The following is a 20,135-nucleotide window of genomic DNA, read 5'->3' on the forward strand; positions in this document are numbered from 1 at the left end:
GTTCTGTCCCACAGAGCTATTCTTGTCTTTGTTGGAATGTGCGTTTTTAAAATTTGTTTATTCTTTGTACTTCCTGCTGTGCCAATCAGAAGGAAGAAAAATTGCAATTCTAGATGCTAATGATAAATACACCTAGCAAAAAGTCAGTCATGTCACTTTGGAGCATTATAATATTGTAGATGAGATTCAATCTTTCTTTTCCTGTCTTCTGTTTATTAATGCGTAACAAATGGCTTTAAAGAAAATGGATTCTAAAACTCCAAGCAAAAAGAGAACTTCCTCTTCTAGACACTGGCAATCTCCTCCAGTTGTAGTTATATTCAAAGACATGGAAAGTTTCATCACAAAAGTACTTCAAGACTTCATAGTCATCAGCAGGTAACGTGACCTGAAGTTTGGTTCTTCCACTCCTTTACCCATTTTCTATTTGCAGCTGTTTTGAAGTGTAACAATGAGGCCAGTGGAGAGTTGGAATGAAATATTGATGCTGCTTCTTTGCAGCAGTGATGGAGCAAAAACCTATTTTCTAGGTTTTGGGCATAAATTGTCTTAAAGTTAACTTGGAACTCTGCACCAGAGTGCCTAAGGGCTGGGTTGAGTTGTTGGGTGGCTGATTTAATTCTTTACATAAGAGGATTTATTGGTACTGGTTGTTATAGAATTTGTGATTGTGAAGCTAATTTTTTAAGATGCCTAGATCTTTCTTCTGTAGACTTTTAAAATTGTTTTCAGAGTATATTTTTTGTATGACTACTGATGTAATGCTGCTTAAAGGTCACTGGCTTACTAATAGGAGTATGTAAAACTTACCCAGAGAATTTCTCAGTGTTGGCCAAGATCTGTAATAAGTAGCTGACTACTTCGGGTGCTCCTGTGCTTCTGTCCTTCCTTAACCTGTATTCCTTAATTTCATCTCATGCATTCTAACCAAAACCCCATGCTGTTCTCCAAAAAGAGCATCTTATACTTAGTCCCCAAAGTAAAACTTTGAACGTAGGTTGAAACTACAGTTGCAGCAGAACTGGGACTGCAGTTGTACAATTAATTCAGCTGCAGCGTGCACACCTGACATTACCTCTAAACAAGGATAGGCAATTTCACTTGCTGAGAGACCCACAATAAAAATATTTTTCTACTTCAGATCTGGCAGATGGGTTCTCTGGGGAACATCTCAAGAGGTAAAATCAGAAATGCACAATTATCTGGAAATAATTAGGGTGTAAGGCAGGGGAAAATGAGGTTTTAATTGTTTTTTAAGTGTTGTGTTTTATTTTGCATTTTGTGGCAAGGATAAATACCTAATTATGAGCATGTGGAATGTAGATGAAGTGCAGTTTAGGTCTGTCAGTCTACTGTTTGCAAATAAACTTTTTTTCATAGATTGTATGTCCCTTCAGAAAAAAGGTTTAAAGGATTCAAATGATCTTATAACTAAAGATTGTCTTGATTGAAGTAATGTAGAAGATGGGTAAAATAGAAACTTGGCAGAGTTGCATAATACATTGAAAAAGATCTTTGGCTTAATTGTAGAAATTGGGATGTTTCTCTCCATTTCAATCTTAAACATGTTTAATAATAAGGGTGAAGTGAGTAAATGTGAGAGGTTCTTCTGATTTGTTAATCACAAGATTCAGTTTCTCTCCGATATTCTTTTAGGTTATCAACAGTGGACGGTAATATATGAAGTTTATTGTTTTTATGTTTAAATCTCCAGCAATGACTTTTGAGGAGTTAAAGAAATGAAATAATTGTGGGATAACAATTAGAACACAAAGGTCAAAAAGTTGCTGTAGTGAAAACAGAGGAAAGGAATAAATTATCAATTTTAACCTAGAAGATATTTAAGATAGCAGAATTTGTATCTACTTGAAACTAATAAAAAATGGAAAATAATGATGAAGTAATACTGAAAACACTGTATTTTCTATAATTTGTATGCTGTTCACAAAGAATACAGTGTTCAGTCCTGTTTATCAGTTCTCAAAGCATTTACTAAAAAATTATCTGAAGAGGAAGATTGAATCTGGAGAAGTTGGAATTCTTTTTTTTAAGTATAATGGGAACATAGAACATTAGAGGGGTTTCATATTTATTTTAAATTTATTAAATGGTGTAAAATTTGTAAATTTTCTTGAGACTGTTAGCTGTCTCTTCTTATTTTTTTCTCTATTTCCTTGAAAAAATAAATTCATATTATAAGATTTAATTGTCTGAATATAACTTTTTGGGAAGATAGGACCCGTACAATACTCTAACTGAAAAGATGCTTTTTATGCCACTCCTGAAATTTGAATCCCAAAATATAATTTAATTTGCTTTTCTACTTTAGGGCTTTAAATAGCTTCTTATCTTCTTCATTTTACTCCACATCAAAACTCTTTTGGTTTATTGGCAACAAATCTTTTAATTTATCCCTTTCTGCATCTAAGTTCAGTGCTGTAGTAGGAACATAATGCATTTGTTTCATGATTTTCTATAATGTAACTATTATGTTTTTTTTCTTCCTTCCCCCATGACCTAGTCAGCATATCCGCGAATTACCTCTAGTACTGATTTTTGGAATCGCTACATCTCCAATGATTATCCACAGCTTACTTCCTCACTCTGTTTCCTCTCTGCTGTGCATAGAGCTTTTCCAGTCCCTTTCGTGTAAGGAGCACCTGTCTACTGTAATTGACAAGGTAATTCCCTTTCTAAATAGGAGGAGAATGTGTGTATTCGAGCACAGTATACATGTGTGGCCTTTAAAAGTAGGTTTGTCTGAAGCTTTTGAAATGCAATCTGTTCCTGTGGATTTTGGATATTTCTACTATACTATACTATACTATACTATTTCTACTATAGCTGCAGAGTAGCTTAATACTGAGAGCTTCCTTGTCGCATTGAGACACACTCACACATTTGCTTTCATCTTTCATTTGCATTGACATCTGCGCATGCATACTTGGGCAATTATACTTTGACATTCCCACCTCTTCATTAAAGTAGTGCTTTGATTTGAGTTTTACTTTGTTGCAGAAAAAGATAGCTTTAAACATAGAAAAAATCAGCTCAGCCTGAATTTTGCTGCCTGTCAAAAAACAGAGTTATCCAAATGGTCAAGCCATATAAGACTGTGCCTGTGTGATTCTTGGTACACCACTTTGTGCAGGATTTCCAAAATCACTGTAAAATGTGCTGAAAGTAGCGGTATCCCTGGTTGTTACAGCAATCTCTGTTCTGTTGTTTGTAATTTTAAAAATAAATACAAAAATAGTGTTAAGCAAAGCTAACTTCAAACGTTGCATATTAGTAAAAAGTACTTACAGAAATGTGGTGAAATAATAAACTGAAAATCAATCTTTGCATGGATATTTTAATAGAAATACTGTTTTTAGAAGTTGGCAGTGTATTTAGTATCTCGTTTAGTTGAATGCTAACACATAATGAGAGTTGTATCAAATTGTATATATAAATTTTGCTGAGTTGAATTCAGGAAAGAATTTCTGCTATGGCTACTTTTCCTTTTTGTTTCCCTTAGCTGCTTCTGACAGCCCAGTTTCCCTTTAAACTGGGTGAGAAAGTTCTGCAGGTTCTCATCAACATATTCTTGTACCACGATTTTTCTGTCCAGAATTTTATCAAAGGATTTCAGGTAGGCAATGGTAACAAGAACTCAAATTATGGTTGTGAAAACAAAGAGTAATTACTAGGCACTGAAAGATTTCTTAGGTCCTAATCTTGCTGTCACTGAATTGTATGAAAAAAATGTCCTTTGGAAACAGTTTGGATCTGTGAACAGCTGGGTGTTTTAAAGTTAAAACCTTAACTGCTGAGGTTTTAAGGGAAAACTTGTAGGACAGGTATGAAGAAGCATGTGAAGGCTTACTCTGCCATGAAAAACTGTATTTAAAGGTTACATGTAAAAGGGTACAGGCCTTAGAAAAAGGGTGGGTAGAAAGACCTGTATTTTGCTATAGATTAACTTGTAGCTTCTAACACCCCTGGCAGAACTCTCCAGCTCTGATCCTCTGTACCAGGTCCTTGTACTCCGGTTTGTCATGGTGTGAGTAGGCTACAGCTGTGTCTCTTCCCCGCTTGAACTCTTCTGGTGTAGTTTCTGGATGCACACTTCTTACCTTTTCAGGGAAATGGGAGCTGTGGGGTCACTTACTTTGTGCTTCAGAGTAGCTGATGCTTGTGCTCCAAGCAGCTGTGCAGCAATGTGGGAGTTACATTTACCCTCTCAGGAGACAAAGTGGAAGACTTCAGGGTTGCCAAAAATAGTCTATGCAGAGCATGCTAATTATATTTTTATTGGCTTATATAGATCTTCGTATCTAGATGTATTTCTGTGTCTAAGTCTCCTTGGAGTTTTTGTGGATTGCAAACAAGAGTTTTCCAAAGAATTTGTAGTCCCTGTAATCTGTTTTAATGCAGGATTATGAAATTGTTTCTTTCTTGCCTGGTTCCATGTGTGAACCTGTTGGTAAAGTGTACCCTTTTAGTGTCATATACCTTTAGAGTGTCTCAGATTCTTTGATATCTAAGATTCAATGATTATATGTGGCCAGGAGAAATATCCTGGCTGTAGTACCTCTTCCTGTAGACAGACCTGCGCAGGCTTTCATGGGTTTCAACTGCTCTTATTTGAGAGTGTCACCAGGATTTAATGATTCCCCATTGGCCTGATATGAAAATACAAGTCCTAGCCCTGACAGCATATGGCTGTGTCCTTGTGCATTAAAAGTATTCAAGGATGAAGCAATTTCAGATCAGATTTCCTAAGTGATAGATACTAGAGATCACCATCATCTCATTATGTCTAGGAGTGATGTTAACTTTTCTGACAGAAAGTGTCTTTCCTCTTTGACAGCTTTTATGTTTTAAAAGTTTTTAGTGAGGTAGTCTGTTTGATTGGGTTTTTGTTTCGTTTTTAAGAATAGATGTGATGAGTGTATGCTACTATTCTGCAAGGCCCTGATGCTACAAACATTTAGTGCAGCTGAAATCGGTGATAAAGCTCGCTTGTACATATGCATAGTAAGAGCTTAGCAGTGTATTTTTGTGTACGTGAAACAGAAATTGAAATTAGGACATGTGATAAGTTTGCTGGTGTACAGTAGTTGCTTTTCAGATCTTTAAATATACTCTTTGTTGTTTGTGAGCATTGGAGCTGAATATGTAACCTGAAGAATGCAGTAATTCACATTAAGTAAATAGAAAATATTTGACAAGCTATAGTTATCATTATGTAAGAGGGGGAAAGGATGAGGTACTGAAAATGAATAGCACATATAGCAAAAAAGGTAATTATTTGACCGTGTTTAAACTGAATAATCCGTGTCCTGTAGTGACTTATGGAATATTTATGAACTGTGATGAATTTTTTTTTAAAGGAATACCATTACTACCATTGTAGTATATGCACTGTAGTAATAAGAAAGCATTAAAAGGTAGATATAGCAGGGAGGATTAATTTTATTAACATCACTGGTTCTTGCTTTGTTTTTCAGCTCTGTATTGTGGAGCACTTCTATTCCCAGCCTCTTAGTGTACTGTGTTGCCAACTGGTAGACGCTAAGAAGAGAGTGAATTCTTTATCACATGATCAGTGTGAAAACATTCGAAGACTGCCCTCTTTTAGGAGGTAAAAGGGGAAATAAATTTTTGGGCAGTCTTGTATTTAGTCAGCTTTAAAAAAGATAAAAGGAAATGTAAATGTAGCTCCATGAAAACTGTAGATCACTTGTGCGTATGTTTCTATAGCAAAGGTAAATTGATCAAAAGGAGGACAGTTCTAACTAATTTCAGGAAGCCTTAATCTTCTGATCTAGAGGGTACAGCTTCTGTGATGTGTAATCACTTGAATTTTTTTTTTTCTCTTGTTCTTAATACAGAAACAAGCTATTATGACAAATAACCATAAATAACTTTTGAATTTGTTAAGCTGACTTTGGAGCATAATCTCTAGGGTTTTGGAGTGGCTTTTCAACTTGCTAGATTTGACTGTCCCTTTTTGAATCTTTCCGAAGAAATCCTTATAGCAGCATAAACATTTTAAATTTTTTAACCCTATAATCTTTAATCATACTTTATATTATAATTTTTATGTTCTTGTTTTTTCTTGCCATCAGGTATGTGGAAAGTCAACCATCACAGAAACAGATTGCACTGCTGACAGCAGACAACTTCTTAAAGGTAAAAATTTAAGAATGTCTTTGGAGAGCAAAAATAACTTTCGCAATAGATTAGTTTGTGGAGCATAATAAAATACAAGACTAAGGTGTATAGTTCTGTATGATGTCTTTGATACAGTACATACTGTGCTTCATGTCCAGTAATGGAGAATTAGGATCGGCAGGTCAAAATTCCAAATCTCTTAGGGTTGTCAGGTATACCTTTATACAAAGCTGCACAACTTTTCTTACATCAACTTTTAGCTATGTCTAGAAATATAATTGCTTAAAAAGAAGGCTACAAGGTTTATTTGTGGGCTGGTTTTCTAATGCTCACTCAGACTGACTTTCTTGGAAAGTCAGTGAAGTGTTTGAAGAATGAGTAAGTAGTCTTGGAGGTTATTTTATAAGCTCTTAATCCTCCATACCCTCTGTTTAGTTTCTGATTGAACTCAGTAGGGCAGTCTGGGTCCCGAGGCACACATTCACACTAGGATTAAAACTTTAATTTATGTTACATGTTTATCTGAAGGTTTGTCAAGTGATTAAAGCCAGGCTACTACTATTGTGAGCCCTTCAGGAATTCACCAACAAAGATCTGTTGGTTATTTTCACCAGCTGAACCACTCCCAGTGGAAGCATTGTTCAGAGCAAAGTTTCCCCTAACTCTTCATCTCAAGTATAGCTAACCTGTCAGGCAAATGACACTACTAGAGATAAAACAATTAATTTATCCTAGCAGAGCTTCCTGGTCTGTAAGGACTTTTTAAGTGTGAAGAACAATGGTAATGGCTGGAAGAGAGGTTGGTAGCAGGCAAGTTTGCAAATGCAGTGCAATTATAGTAGTCAAGGCGAGACATGATTTATACATGACTTTATGATCCATAATCTTCAGTGGCAAAAATAGCTTGAGCTACTGCTGTTCCCTTGCTGTTTATGCACACCTCAGCAGATGTACCAGCACAACTGCTTGTGTGGCTGTGCAATGAATGTAGTCAGAGAAACAATCCATTTAAGTAACCTGACCAAAAACAGACAAGGCACGGGCATTTTTTTGCTGGGTTGTTTCTGCAGAATGATTTCCCCAATGCAGTTCACTCTGCAGGTGCATAAATGCTTCTGTTGCAACAACAGAAGAAGGGAAGGAGTGGGAATGAGCAGCTGAGACTCTATTTCTTTGTTTAAAGTTTAAAGACCGTATAATGGGCTGCTACTTTGAAAGTTGAATACTCATCAACTTAAACTTTACATGTTTTAAACTTTATATGTTTAATAATGTACCCCTTATTTCACAAGCCTCACCCTGTAAGTTTGGGAAAGAAGCCGGAATTCTTGTGCTTATGTGCATATGATGCTTCTGACAAATTTTAATTGAAGACACTTGTTCTAATCTCTACAATAGGGGTAGGACTCTTATTGCATTGCCACGCTGGCAGTGTAGTCTACCTGGGGAGAAAAGGTGCTACTGCTGCATTAATGAGGTGCTGTTTATTCTGTATGTCATAATAATCTACAATATCATTCCAAACTTTGGAAATATTTTCAAAGTCACTATGGTACTACTTCACGTAAAATTGCTGTTCATGTTCAGGACCAGGTAAACTGGCTGTTCAAGCTTAGCACCTAAACTGCAATGTCCTTTGTCAGCTGCAATTTATATTCTGTGTTGTTACCGCTTTTTTTAATAACTATGGGAAGAATTCCACCTTTTCAGAATAATCAGTTTTAAAAGCAATTTTACATCCTAATTACTTACAACTCTGTCTGAAAATTTTCACGACAAATTTCATTTGAAATTATGTAAATGTGGCAATCTGTATTTATGGAAATGACATTGCATAGTCTTCTAATAATGTTTTCAAACTCTTCTAAAACAGAATATGCCTTTTCACTCCATTATTTGGCAAAATACATAGCACTACTGCATTGCGATTTAGGTATATTAACTACATCAGTCTTGAGCTGGGAAACAAGATGAGGGAAATGTAGATGCTATAAAGCTCTGGGTTTGGGGGAATAAGATTGATGTAGCAGCATTAAAAAGAATTTGTTTTCTTCTTTCAGCTTTTTTTGTGGTGGGGATAATTTTTTTTTTTTAATGATCCTGCTTAAAATTAAAATACAAACTTGTGAGTGTCTCCTCTAAGCTCTCAGTGACCCTTAAATTTTAATAGATAAAAAGTCTATGGGGAGAAATGTCTTCAATGTTTTTAATCATCTTGAACTTTTTTAACATCAGAAAGCTCTCTGCAGCACTAAGTGTCTTTGTTACTTTCAGTCTTTGCAGTATGATACTTAATCTTTCCATATGTCACTACTTCCTTATATTGCCTGCAGATAAGGTTTTGCTTTGTTTTTTTTTTTAAATCTTTGATACTCTGTTTCAGTTTAACTTTAGAGAACTTCAGTGGCTTGTTTTATTTTTTGTCTTTCCATTTGGAATGGTTTGCTCAGAGTTGAGCAAAATGGCAATAAAATAAGTAGAGAATCCTGTGTTTTTTTCCTCTTTATCTTTGACTGAAGATAAGTGAGAGAAGATCTTCTGATTCACAAACTTAAATGTAATGAGCCCAAAGTAGTTTAGTACAGCTACCAGAAATTTTGAGTGTGGTTTTCCAGAAGTGTTACACAGCCTTCCATGGGAGGCCAGTGATAGTGAGATGCCATCCAGTAAATTCAGCAGTAGCAGTTAATAATTTCTTTTTCCTAGTACATGATTATTTTTTTTTCTGCAGTTCTCAATCTATGAATAAACAGAAGTAAAATTAAGAGCACATAGGAGCAGCAACTGCATATTTCTTTATTTTCTGTGAACTGGTCTTTTTATGTATACCTAACTAAAAAAAAGAGCAGCTACCCACAATATAAGCAATAAATTTTTAAATCCATTTATAATACAAAAATGCAAATAATAAGGATTTGAGTAAAAGTAGCTATATAATTTCTCACTGCCTGTTAAAGGTATAGTGTATAGTCTCATTTTTGCGAGATGACATACCAAATCTAAAGGCTAAATATAGTTGAAAATGGTAAAATAATAATGCTAATCAATAACAATTCTCCAGTGAGATGGAAGAAGAAATAAAATCAACAATATGCAATGGGATTGCAGTGAACTGTTGAAATACAGCTTTTTTGCATACTAGTCTTAATTTAAGACTGGTAATTTAAATCATAGCACACCACAATGTCAAAACTTCAGAGTCATTTTAAGTACTTCATGAGAGTTTTAAATAAATGTATGTCAGAATGACTTATAAAACAACTATTCTGTCACTGTAGGAAATAATACAGAAGTTGCTGGAGGACTTGCATGTTTACCATGAAAATTATGTTTCAGTTCTGAGATGTCTTCATGTTTTCACATCTTCTCTTCCAAAGTATCCTTTGGGCAAGCAGGTGAAGTATGTTACTCCATTTTAGTGAAACATGGGGTTTTTTTGTTTCAAAGTATGACATCTGAGTAAGTATTTATTCTTTCTCTTTGTTTACTATTCTGCTCCTTTGTCCCCTACTTCTTAAAATGGAGACAGATGCTTTCTTGCTATGGGCAGAGGGCAACAGCATGTGGTTTCTTTAGTGGCATGGATGCATACCTTGTCAGTCAACAGGAAGGAGTTTCCAAGAGGAGGCAGATGCACAGATCAGCAAAAGAATCCACACATTAACTTTCCAACATCTGTGATAATCTGTATGCATTGCAGACAATGTGTACTCTTCTACCACCTATTAGCTCACTAGTCAAATTCAGATGAAGAAACTGAGTTTTAGCAACATTCTGTACAGAATAAAATGATAGTACGGGAACAGTGATAATTGCTCTTAATATCCATATTGCTCTAATGTCATTAAATCCACCTCCTCATGCTAAGGAATTTCTTCTTCCACTAGAAGAGCAATGTATTCTGTGCATGTGCACTTGTCTGTTGGTTCTCAGTGTATTCCACACTGTTATTAGAATCTGTCCCTAACTAAAAAATCAGCATGAACTGTCCCAGTATTTGATAATAAAAAGATGTTTTAGCTGGGGCATTTGATTGGAGTTCCTCTCTGTCCTCTGCAGTTATCTTCATCTGAATGTCAGTTGTTTGAAATCTGGTGCAGAGCAACACACAGACTCCAGCAACACTAGGAGCTTAATTCTGTAAGATACTAAATGCTCTCATTTCTTTTGCAATCATTCTGCATCTCTGGGAAACAAGCTCCAAAGGAATTACATATTACTTTGAAAAGCTTGTTGTAAGAGTTCCTCATTGCTTTGTTTGTAAAACGCTTTATCCTTTCTTCACCTTGCATAACAGATCAGGGAGCTGTACTGTGCATGTTTGGAAAACCGAGTGTGGGAGACAGAGGAGTATGAGTCATCTCTTCAGCTAGCAAGGTGATTTTTTTTTTTGCCCCCCATTTTGTTTTAATACCACTGTACACATGGAGAATATCAGTCATCTGTTATTCTGGAACTTAAAGCTGAGGATACTACCTATTCGCAGCTAGTTGTAGAATTGTTTGCAAGTATAATTGACTACTGGTTTCATCTTGGTTTTCTACTGTTTTCCATGAAACTCAACCAGGTTCTAGTATCTCTTATGCACTGAGTAATTATGCTGAAACCACCAAGATTACTGTGTGTGAATGAGAACATCAGTTGGGTTTTGTCTTTTAAAGTATGATTGTGTAAGATATTATCAACCAAATTATTAGTTTTAGTTGGCCTAAATTTCAATCTTTTGTGAAAATTAGAATCTGTTCCAAATGAGTAATTGAGGCCTTTCTTATTTTTTTATTTCACTGCTTTCCCCCTGCCTCCCTTGTCTAACAGTTTGTACAGGAACTGAGTTAATTTTTTGTGTTATCGTGAGCTTAGGACTTTAGGAGAGCCTACACTTGTGTCGTCCATCAGTGTTTAAAATGGAAAAGTCATCTAAGCCAATTTTCTTAATAGAAAACCCTTCAATTGCAATGTTGCAGCTACAGACTTTTAAACATGCTTTATCATGGCAAGTGGCTGTTTCCTGATAGCTGCATTCATTCAGATAATACACCGGTTCTGTCGCACAAGGAGCTGATGCAACACGGTTACCATAACTGCCTCTTCAAGAGCCTCTGAGCTTGTGAGATTTGATGTGTCTGACAGTAAAATTGAATAGAAAAATCATGTCATTGGTGGGTGGAGGATAACTTTCTGGGCTCATATACACATGGAAACATACTCTTCAAACTGTACCTTTGCCATATTGAGTGGTTCTTACGGACCACCACTGTACTATGTTCTTTACTCTCATCCCTTTGAAAGGATTATGTGCTTGATTTGTCATTTCTATAGTCTTTCCTTCTTAATCCTTCTCTGACTCTCCTGAATCTTGACAGCACTTAGTCACCTATCAACCCTTGCCCACAAATGTGTCATTTTGCTTTCCTGTACTGTCTGTTCTGTAATCTCTAATAATTCTCGGCCATTTTTTCCTCTCCTTTTTCTCCTCCGATGTTTAATTTGCTTTCTTCCACTTCCTTTAATCTTCCTCTTCTCCTGTGTCAAAGTTGATGCTGCCATCAGATTCTGGCTTGCTCCCCCTTTATTCTTATCTGTTTGTCTCCCTCCGGGTTTTCCTCTGGTCCTGGCTCCCACTGTGGGAGCTTCTGATAGAAATATGGTGATCACGGTCATTCCTTTCATAAATTATTCTTTTTTTTTTAATCCAGGAATTCTGTCATTTTTCTAACAAATTCCTTCAACATGATTCCTTCAAATACCTGGGATTCTAGCTGTGATTATTATTTTTTCAGCTTTTAACTTTTTCTTTAACTCCCTTTTCCATTTACGTCTACTTCCTCTTGTCTCTCCTTTTTCTGCATAGAATTTTCTGTAAAAGAAAATAAAAAAATGTGATCTTTCCCCTTCTATTCACAATCATCTTTTTTCTCCCCCTTGCTCAAGTATGGAAGTTATTCACAGTTCCTTAATATCTCTGCCCTCCCAGTGGCCACATCATCTATTTGATATCCTTATGTTCATGCTTTCCCATCCCTTATTCTCCTTTTCAGTGTTCTTCTGGAGTCCATCTTTTTTCCTTGTATTTAGAAAGTAAAAAAATAGAGAAGCTTTTGATCAATTTATTTCTTGATTTGTAAAAAAAGTCTCTCTTTTGCCCTTCATGAATTATGTTTGAATGTGGGGTTTTCAGTTGTTGCATTGAGTTCCTTTTGTGGTTGGTTGGTTGTTTCTCTACTTCAGTCTTTCCTTGAACTGGCTTTTATCCGGTCTGCTAAAAATGCTCTCCCCAAAGATGGTGTTTCAGGTGATCTAACTTCAGCAATCCAATAGTTATTCTACTTTAAGCTAGTTGTCTAGAATCTAAAAAAATATCATGGGGAGACAGGGGTAGTGTGCGAGCTTTAGTTCACATTGGATTAATCCAATTAGAAGAGAGATGTTGGAGAGTGTCTCACTTGGCTGGTTATGGGGAGCTAACCGGCTGGGACATCTGGTCAAGATTTTAGGTGGCAAAACTTTGAGGACTGTCTGACCTATTGTCTTCTGTCTAGATACTGTACTCTGTTTTTGTCTGCTAATCACTGATGTCATTCGTCACATACTGCTTATCACAGTCCTGCCCTTCCGTGACTGTTGTCATTTTGTTGTTGACCAATCTCTGTTATCACTTCTTCAGATGATTCCCCACTTTAGCATTTAGGAGGAGTTTCTATGGACTTCATCCTAGCTTCCTTTCTTCTCTTTCATAACTCGTCTCTGAATAATCGGAGACAGATTTATTTACTGACTTTGGATGATCTGAGATCTTTCTTTCTGCTTTAAGCCTGTCTCCTAACCAAATAAAAATCTTAACCCTGCTCTCTGATACCTGGCATACCTTGCAGTAATCTCAAGCCCAAAAGGCTGAAAAGGATCCTTTACTGTTTCATGATATGTGATAACCATCCTCTTGCCTGTTCTTTGAGCCCTGTAATCCCATTGTTGTCGTAAATAAGTTTTTCTAGAACTTGCAGCTTCTTTTTGAATAAAATTGCTAAAATAAATTTGTTCTTTCCCATTCACAGATCTCCAAATCTGGTTATCCTCTCTCCATCTTAGGTGTTTAATTATTGCAGTTTTTTCTGTGGCCTGGAAGAAGGCTACCTTGTTTACCCATTATATTCTACAAGATAGTTTCAAAATGTTTTCTAGCCTTTTGTGTGGTCAAGGTCACCCTTTCTGTTGTTAACTCCTGAAGCTTTTCTGTACAAAACAAGTGCATCTGAAGGCAATACCTGACTTGCAAAAATCCATAACACTGAATCGGATAAACTGAAGTTTCAAATTCTAGCCATTACAAACATTTAGCATCAACTGCCAGTTAGAAACTAGAGCTCAAATTGCAATTGCCCCTCCAGGCATCCATAAAGCTTCCCCAGCCTCTTCTAAATTCTTCCTTAAATCTCTCTTAGTCAATGTTTAGGTAGCTGATACGGAGACCCACTGCCTGACACGCTGATCACCATAATTTTATTCTTTTGTCATGCTCCCTTTTTTCTGTAGCTGTGTTTTTTGTGTCTTCTAAAATCCTTAAACTATTAGCACCTTTGTTTTGTATTTTTGTATTAGCACCTTTGTTTTGTTTAAGACAAAGCAAAACCACAAGAATAGGCTGGGAAGAGCTCCTACTAACAGCAGCTATTACAAATGTGTGATTGTTCAGAACCAGAGTGCTTAGCAATGGGAACCTCTCCCGCTGCATGAAAAAAAGTTACGTGCGTGTGTAATGGTACTGGCTTGATGCAATGACTGTAATTCTGGATTTTATTTATGGATATTTGCAAGGACTTGCTTCGATATCTTGCAAATTAAGATTCTGAGACTGAGCAGTGCTTGGTGACGTTTACAAAATGCCCTAATACATAATTAAAAGTAAGTAAATGCTAGGCTGGAGGTTGGGCTAGATGGTCTCAAGAGTTTCCTTCCAACCTAAATGATTCTGGGATTCTAGTGGTGGTTAGGTTTATAGCAATTAAATACAGAAAACAGCAATTCGGGTTTTGTTTGAGAATCATTCTGAATCACAGAGAGTAGTATGTATTCACACATCCATAAAATCCATTAATCTGATTTTTTTTTTTACCATTTCATGAGTTATGAATCCTACCATACTTTTTTTTTTCCTCTAATCTGACTCACAGTTTCAAAAAATGTAACTCTGTATCCAGCAAGTGTTTTACGTAGAATATCAGAAAAGCTTTCATTGTCCGTTCTGCAGGAGAATGTGAAGGACATCTATCCAACTTGATTTGTTTCTTTCTGTTAATGACAGCAAGGAAAAAATTGACTTTACTGCAAGACTGAATGCTTGAAATCTTGGAGGTTTTCTCTTTTAAAAGGAGTTTTTTCAAATTATTTTTAAACTTTTTTTCAACTAAGAACATTGAAAGCTGTTTCATCATTCTGTGTTTCAACTTCAGCCAACAATTGTATCTTTTAGGATGTTGAATAAGTCTGATTTGGTAACCATGCTTCAACAATGTGTGGAAATTTTTGTGTCATCTTCTGGAAAGGAGTTTGATAAGACAGTAGAGAAGTTGAAGGAGTTCTTGACCCAGTTTCAGAAACTAGAAGGTGGGTGTGTACCATCATACATTCCATTGCAGATTATATTAAAGCTGTTTTATAATCTGACCAATGGGTATCATTTTCCCTGGTGATATCTTGTCATTGTATCAAACCATCAGATTTTTCAGGATTGTTTTTTTAAATACATGCACAAAATTAAGAAATGTTTATATTCTTTGTTGGTATGTAGTTCATGCTTTTTATAATACGGACGAGTGATGTAAGATAAGAAATTGGACAGATCAGCAAACATTACTCACTAAATCTGTCATATGTATATTTTAAGCATTTTACTAGATGTTGCAATCATTAAATAAGACATTTAACAAATAACAGATACTGAAAGATAAATAGGAGCAGACTTCCTTATGACATGGTATTTAATCCAAATGTATATAAAGTTCTTTCATCTTCAGTACCTTCAGTTAAATTCATATAAGAGCTAGGACACCCAGCGCCAGTTGTCAGGACTCTGCTGACATGCTGTAACTTGTCAGGCCCATATATTTGATTGTTCATGGTAGGGGACATATTTGAAAGTTTAGTAAGGCAAATAAGTAGCAGCCTCCCGTCTTTCAGAGGCAGCTTAACAGAAACTGACATATTCCTTCTGAAATAGGAATATGACATATTCCAGCATTCTTCTGGAATAGGAATTTCATTGCTTCCCCTGAACTATGGAGAAGTGCTCCCCTATGATTCCCTTTTGAAGATGAAGTGGGTATCATCTGGTCTGTTTTACGCATATTAAATGAAGATCATTATCAGTGTGGTTGCTACCCAGCATTTGGACAAGTAGGCAATAAGCCACCAAATGCACTCTAATATTAATTAAAGTAATCATGTAATGCTGTAGGGTTAACTGAGGCTTGTTTAGAAGAATTGGCTCTTGCCTGTACCATGTATTTTTGAATAGATGTAGTAATAGCAGGACTGTGGTACAGGAAATAAGTGATCACTTTGAAAAAGCTGTATATGTCACTGAAAATACCAGCACTGAAGAATCTGAACTATGGTGGAAACCCTAAAGGTTCATCTAGTTTGGAAAAAAAAAAATGAAGCAAAGGCTTTTAAGTAGTTGGATTTTTACCTTGAGGAAATAAATAAAAAAGAACAACTCTGGGAATTCAGGGACATACAGAACTATAACACAAAAAAGGCTGTATTTATTTTCAGTTAGGATTTGAAGATATTTTTAAAGCAGAGAAGGTCTAGTGAATCCATGAATGATCTTAGTTTGTTTTCAAAGCGGATTTAAGCTATAATGAGAAAGTGAGAAGGGGAAGTTAAGATAACTTTACATGAATAGGTTGCTGAGTTAGGTGACTTCTTTCTGTATGGTTCTGTGATTGTGTTGATCTTTAGTGGGAGCTTTCAGAAGTCTGCCAAAAATGTTATGTACCCAAATCTCCCATAGAGCCCTTAGAGTGAAAGGATAGTCCAAAATTTATTTTTTTGAACAACAACAAAGTCCATCTTCCCAACTGCCTAATGAACTGGGGAAAATAAAAGCATGAAGCTTGAGGAAACAAAATATCCATATGTTCAGTCTCTTTTGAGCTGAAGGATTTGATAAAAAATATCTCAAAATATATCAGTGTAGTAGTGGAGAGAGGAAGTTCTCTGTTTGGAAGTCTTCAACACAAATACAAATGTCCACAGAGCACTGGAAATACCAAATCATTCTATGTAAGTCACCAAAAAGCTTTTATATATCATGATTGTCACTGCTGATTGGAGCTTTACCTGTGATCTGTAGGTGAAATCTCCATCTTATTACCATCTTCATAAGTAAGGCAAGAAATCTAGCTATCTTTTGTTTTGATTTTGATTATCACTCATCCTGACATTGATTGTGCTTTGGGAGTTTTTGCTTCTTTATTTTTACCTAAAAATTGCTAATTATTGGTGCAATTGATCAACAAACTACATGGCTATGAAAACAAAATTTTATTATAAATTAAGATGAGAATAAAACTGGACAATGAAATACCTTAGCACACTTTTGGTTTGCTGCTCTGGTTGCTGTTTCTGGGTTAAGTAGGGAGAAGTCATTTCTTACTTAGTGGTTTTTTCTACACGAGAAGGAAAAAATATGCAGTGTGTGGCTTTTTGAACACTCCTAAAACATCAGTAGTATCTAGTACTAATCTGTCCAACTTAAAAATGTTGAGAGTATGACCTAGGATGACATAAGCGGAATTCAAGTGATGTGCAAGGCTTGTGCTGGATCTTTGCTCAGGGCTGAATTGCTTCAGTTACTTAATTACTGTTGGCTAAGCTGCACAGCAGACTCCTTTTTTTAACAATCTTTCACAAGGTGCAAGACTCCAACCTGCCTGTATTTGGATCTATGTGAACACGTAACTGAACAGTTCTCAGATTGCTTGGGTTAGGGGTTTTATATAGGTAGTCAGGAAAAGTTTACCCCACATATCAAACATTAGTTTTGTTCTAGTAGCAGAAGCTTTCCAAGAACGAGATGTGTCCGTATCGTCACAAAAGGAGCTCCAGAAGAAGACAGACCTTTACCATCTTCAGAAGGTCAGACCTGCATAGGCTTTCCTGACTAGTTCCTTAACTGAATCTTTTAAGATGTAATTGTCCATGGTTAGTTCTTCGCAGCTTGCTGGAGCTCTGAGTAAAGGTTGTGTATAAGTAACTCTTCTTAAAAATGAATAAGTACCAACTATGTATGTCAGGCTCACCGGATGCATAGAAAATTATAGAAAATATCTGTCATAAACTAGGATTTTAAAATGCAAATTAGGGGGTTTCTTCTTATTTAATTTGTAAATTACACATTCTGCCTAACACATATTTCTTTTAATTTCTCAAACTCCTACCAGTTTGAGAACTGAATACATCGGCCTAAATAAAAATAACTGCACGGTCACACTTTCAAACATCATCAGTGAGGACATGCCAGCAAAAATTAATTATACATGTTAAACATATAGATTGTGTTCTCCAGAGAATAACTACCTCCCATGTAGTTTTATGCACCACTTTTTTCTTAAAGACTTTGTTGGAGTTGAAGGAATCAAGGCGGTCTAAGAAACTGACAAAATTTGAAAAGCTTCGTTTTGAAGTTGTTGACTATATAGACAGTCTTGTAAGGTGAGCTTTCCCATTTTATATTCGTGCATTAGTTAGCACCATAAGTTGCAACAAATTTTGCTAACATGTTAACATGTTAATCTTGTCAAAATTGTGTCTTGGTCCCTGCGGTACGAAGCACACTTTTTTCCCTTCCTATTCTGTCTTTGATGAGAGCTCTAAAAATAATAACAATAATAAAAAAAATCTCTTTTCCATAGATTAGTAGAAGTAATTGGCACATGAACTGACCAACTTATTTTGACTACAGAAAAAAGTTGAGGGAGGACTGGGTATATGTGGCAAAATAAAGTCGAGAGTTTTTACCCTAATCTTTGCTGATCTGTGCTGCTTACGAAACTGTATAGATGTCAAGTGTGATATCCTATCCATTTTGGGAACTGCTTTGGTGAGCAAGGCATAGCAGATAGGGTTTTGGAGGCAGCTCTGTAACAGAAAATGTGAAAGGCTTGGGGTGGGGGAAGAGATGAAGGCACTTGTTAATTATAGAGCCTTGGTGGGGGGAGGCAGAGAAGCTAACGGAAGTATGACTGTGCCAAGAAAAAAGCTTCAAATATGAAGACAAACATGAGCAGAGGAGGAGGCCTTGAGACAGATAAGCAAGATCTGTGGAGTAGAGTACATGACTTGTGTTAGCATTTTAGCTGCTGACCTTATTTTTTAATTTGTCAGTGGCCCAGCTAGAGTTCTGCACTAAATCCATTAGATGCAGAGTTGATAATAACTGACTTCCCTGCTTAAAAGTTGATTTCAGCACTGTTCATCTCATTTTTTCAGAGATTTGTCGATAGTGGTTGGGAAACATACATTCTTATAGTCTCTGGCTGCAGTAGACTTCTGTTGTTTCCCTTAAGGTAAAGCTTGTATCTCCCCTCCTTCCCCCATACCTCATGTTGCTTTTTCAGAAATTACCTGGTTCCTGCAGACCACAAGACTCTGCATGAGATAGTGTATTTCAACACAGCCAGTGTTCTCCGTGGGCACTTGAATGCTGCCCCAAGGATTGCACTTCATACAGCTTTAAATAACCCATACTGCTACCTGAAGGTAAGAAGCAAGTGAGTTGTTTGTGGTGCTGGAGTAGTTTCTGAAGGCTGCACATGAGGATGATGTGTAAGGCTTGGTTTTGCTGTTTCATGAAGCTTGGCACACATTCAGCTGTTTTGCAGAGAACCAGCAAGTTAGTGTTGATAAGCAACTGGGCACTTTGCAAAGAGCTAGAGAATCTGGCTGAAATAAACTAATTATGGAAAGAGTTTTTCATGGGGAATCCATTTTCCAGAGCCTGTTCTAGTCATGATCTTTTCTTTCTCCTGTAAATGTAGCAGAAAAGTCATTTTTGTCCTCCATTATGAACGGGATGACTGTTCATGGGGAAAAATACAGTGTCTGTGGCTCTTTCCAGAGACTTTCTTTACAGGGCTGGTGCTTAGTCCTCACTGTGTAGAGTTGCTGTAAGGTGAAGGCTCTGTTCAGGTGGAGTGATGACATTAACAATAGCTTAAATACAGCATATTTAAAGGAATCCTTTGTTTCTCTTTTTACATTTATTTTAATATCTGTGGTGTATTGACAGCCTATCTTTTCCGAGTCCAAGAAAAAGATTGTCATTGATTCTATTAGTTAGCCCTGCCCTTTTGTAGAGAAGAAAAGCAGCCCCTTTTCCACTTCTTCCATAAATCAAATTCACAGGATGAGCGAAAGAAACTAATACAGTGGGATTTGGAAAAGGAGTGAACATACAATGATTTTGTCCTTGATTATAGATGCCATTTGGAGTTATCCTTGTGCCCTAACATTTCCCTTAAAAATGTGATTACATTTTTGAAGAAAACATTGGTTGTAGCTGTATCTGACTGATTATATGTTACTTGAGTCAAAGCCAACACTTATCAGGAACCATGCTTGATAAAGATCAGTCTTTGAAATCTACGACTTGATTCGTATTGGGTTTGTTGGCAGCGTGCCTCTATTTGAATGAGGGTTGTCAGTTTTGCTGTGTGCAGGAGTTATTTCTAAAACCACTTAAAGAGCTTATTTGTGAAAACAGTAGTTAGCAAGTGGGCTACCATTAAAGAGACATAATATGAACCTCAGTAATTTATATTTTTAGAAAACCTGTAAAAATACAGATTAGGAGAGCTAGCGAAATCTAGCTACTGATGTGTTTAGTAAGTATTCTCTTTGATGAGTTGACAGGATTTAAAGACCTCTGTCATCCTGCACTTTGTTCTTTGACATACTTTAATGTACTTCTG

At 36.3% G+C, this 20,135-nt stretch overlaps 1 protein-coding gene and 1 long non-coding RNA gene across 8 annotated transcripts in view; one reads left to right on the forward strand and one right to left on the reverse strand.

The window, feature by feature from the left end:
- ORC3 (origin recognition complex subunit 3) overlaps positions 1 to 20,135 on the forward strand; it is a 39,749-nt gene that overhangs the window by 14,366 nt on the left and 5,248 nt on the right. For 6 of the 7 annotated variants that reach the window (XM_075145440.1, XM_075145447.1, XM_075145445.1 and 3 more), the window contains 11 exons: positions 242 to 378; positions 2,522 to 2,681; positions 3,521 to 3,634; positions 5,496 to 5,629; positions 6,117 to 6,180; positions 9,441 to 9,557; positions 10,460 to 10,539; positions 14,630 to 14,763; positions 17,216 to 17,301; positions 17,780 to 17,877; positions 18,783 to 18,924. In XM_075145440.1, coding sequence (XP_075001541.1) covers positions 242 to 378; positions 2,522 to 2,681; positions 3,521 to 3,634; positions 5,496 to 5,629; positions 6,117 to 6,180; positions 9,441 to 9,557; positions 10,460 to 10,539; positions 14,630 to 14,763; positions 17,216 to 17,301; positions 17,780 to 17,877; positions 18,783 to 18,924 — 1,266 coding nt within the window. The remainder of the gene's footprint in view (positions 1 to 241; positions 379 to 2,521; positions 2,682 to 3,520; positions 3,635 to 5,495; positions 5,630 to 6,116; positions 6,181 to 9,440; positions 9,558 to 10,459; positions 10,540 to 14,629; positions 14,764 to 17,215; positions 17,302 to 17,779; positions 17,878 to 18,782; positions 18,925 to 20,135) is intronic. The other variant, XM_075145441.1, reaches the window with a different exon arrangement.
- Positions 8,924 to 18,880, reverse strand: LOC142080292 (uncharacterized). Its single transcript, XR_012672946.1, has 2 exons — positions 18,790 to 18,880; positions 8,924 to 12,019 (listed from the first exon to the last, which is right to left on the reverse strand). It is a non-coding gene; the product is annotated as an uncharacterized LOC142080292 (long non-coding RNA).

The sequence above is a fragment of the Calonectris borealis genome, chromosome 3 (genome assembly GCF_964195595.1).
Source record: "Calonectris borealis chromosome 3, bCalBor7.hap1.2, whole genome shotgun sequence".
Taxonomy (NCBI): Eukaryota; Metazoa; Chordata; class Aves; order Procellariiformes; family Procellariidae; genus Calonectris; species Calonectris borealis.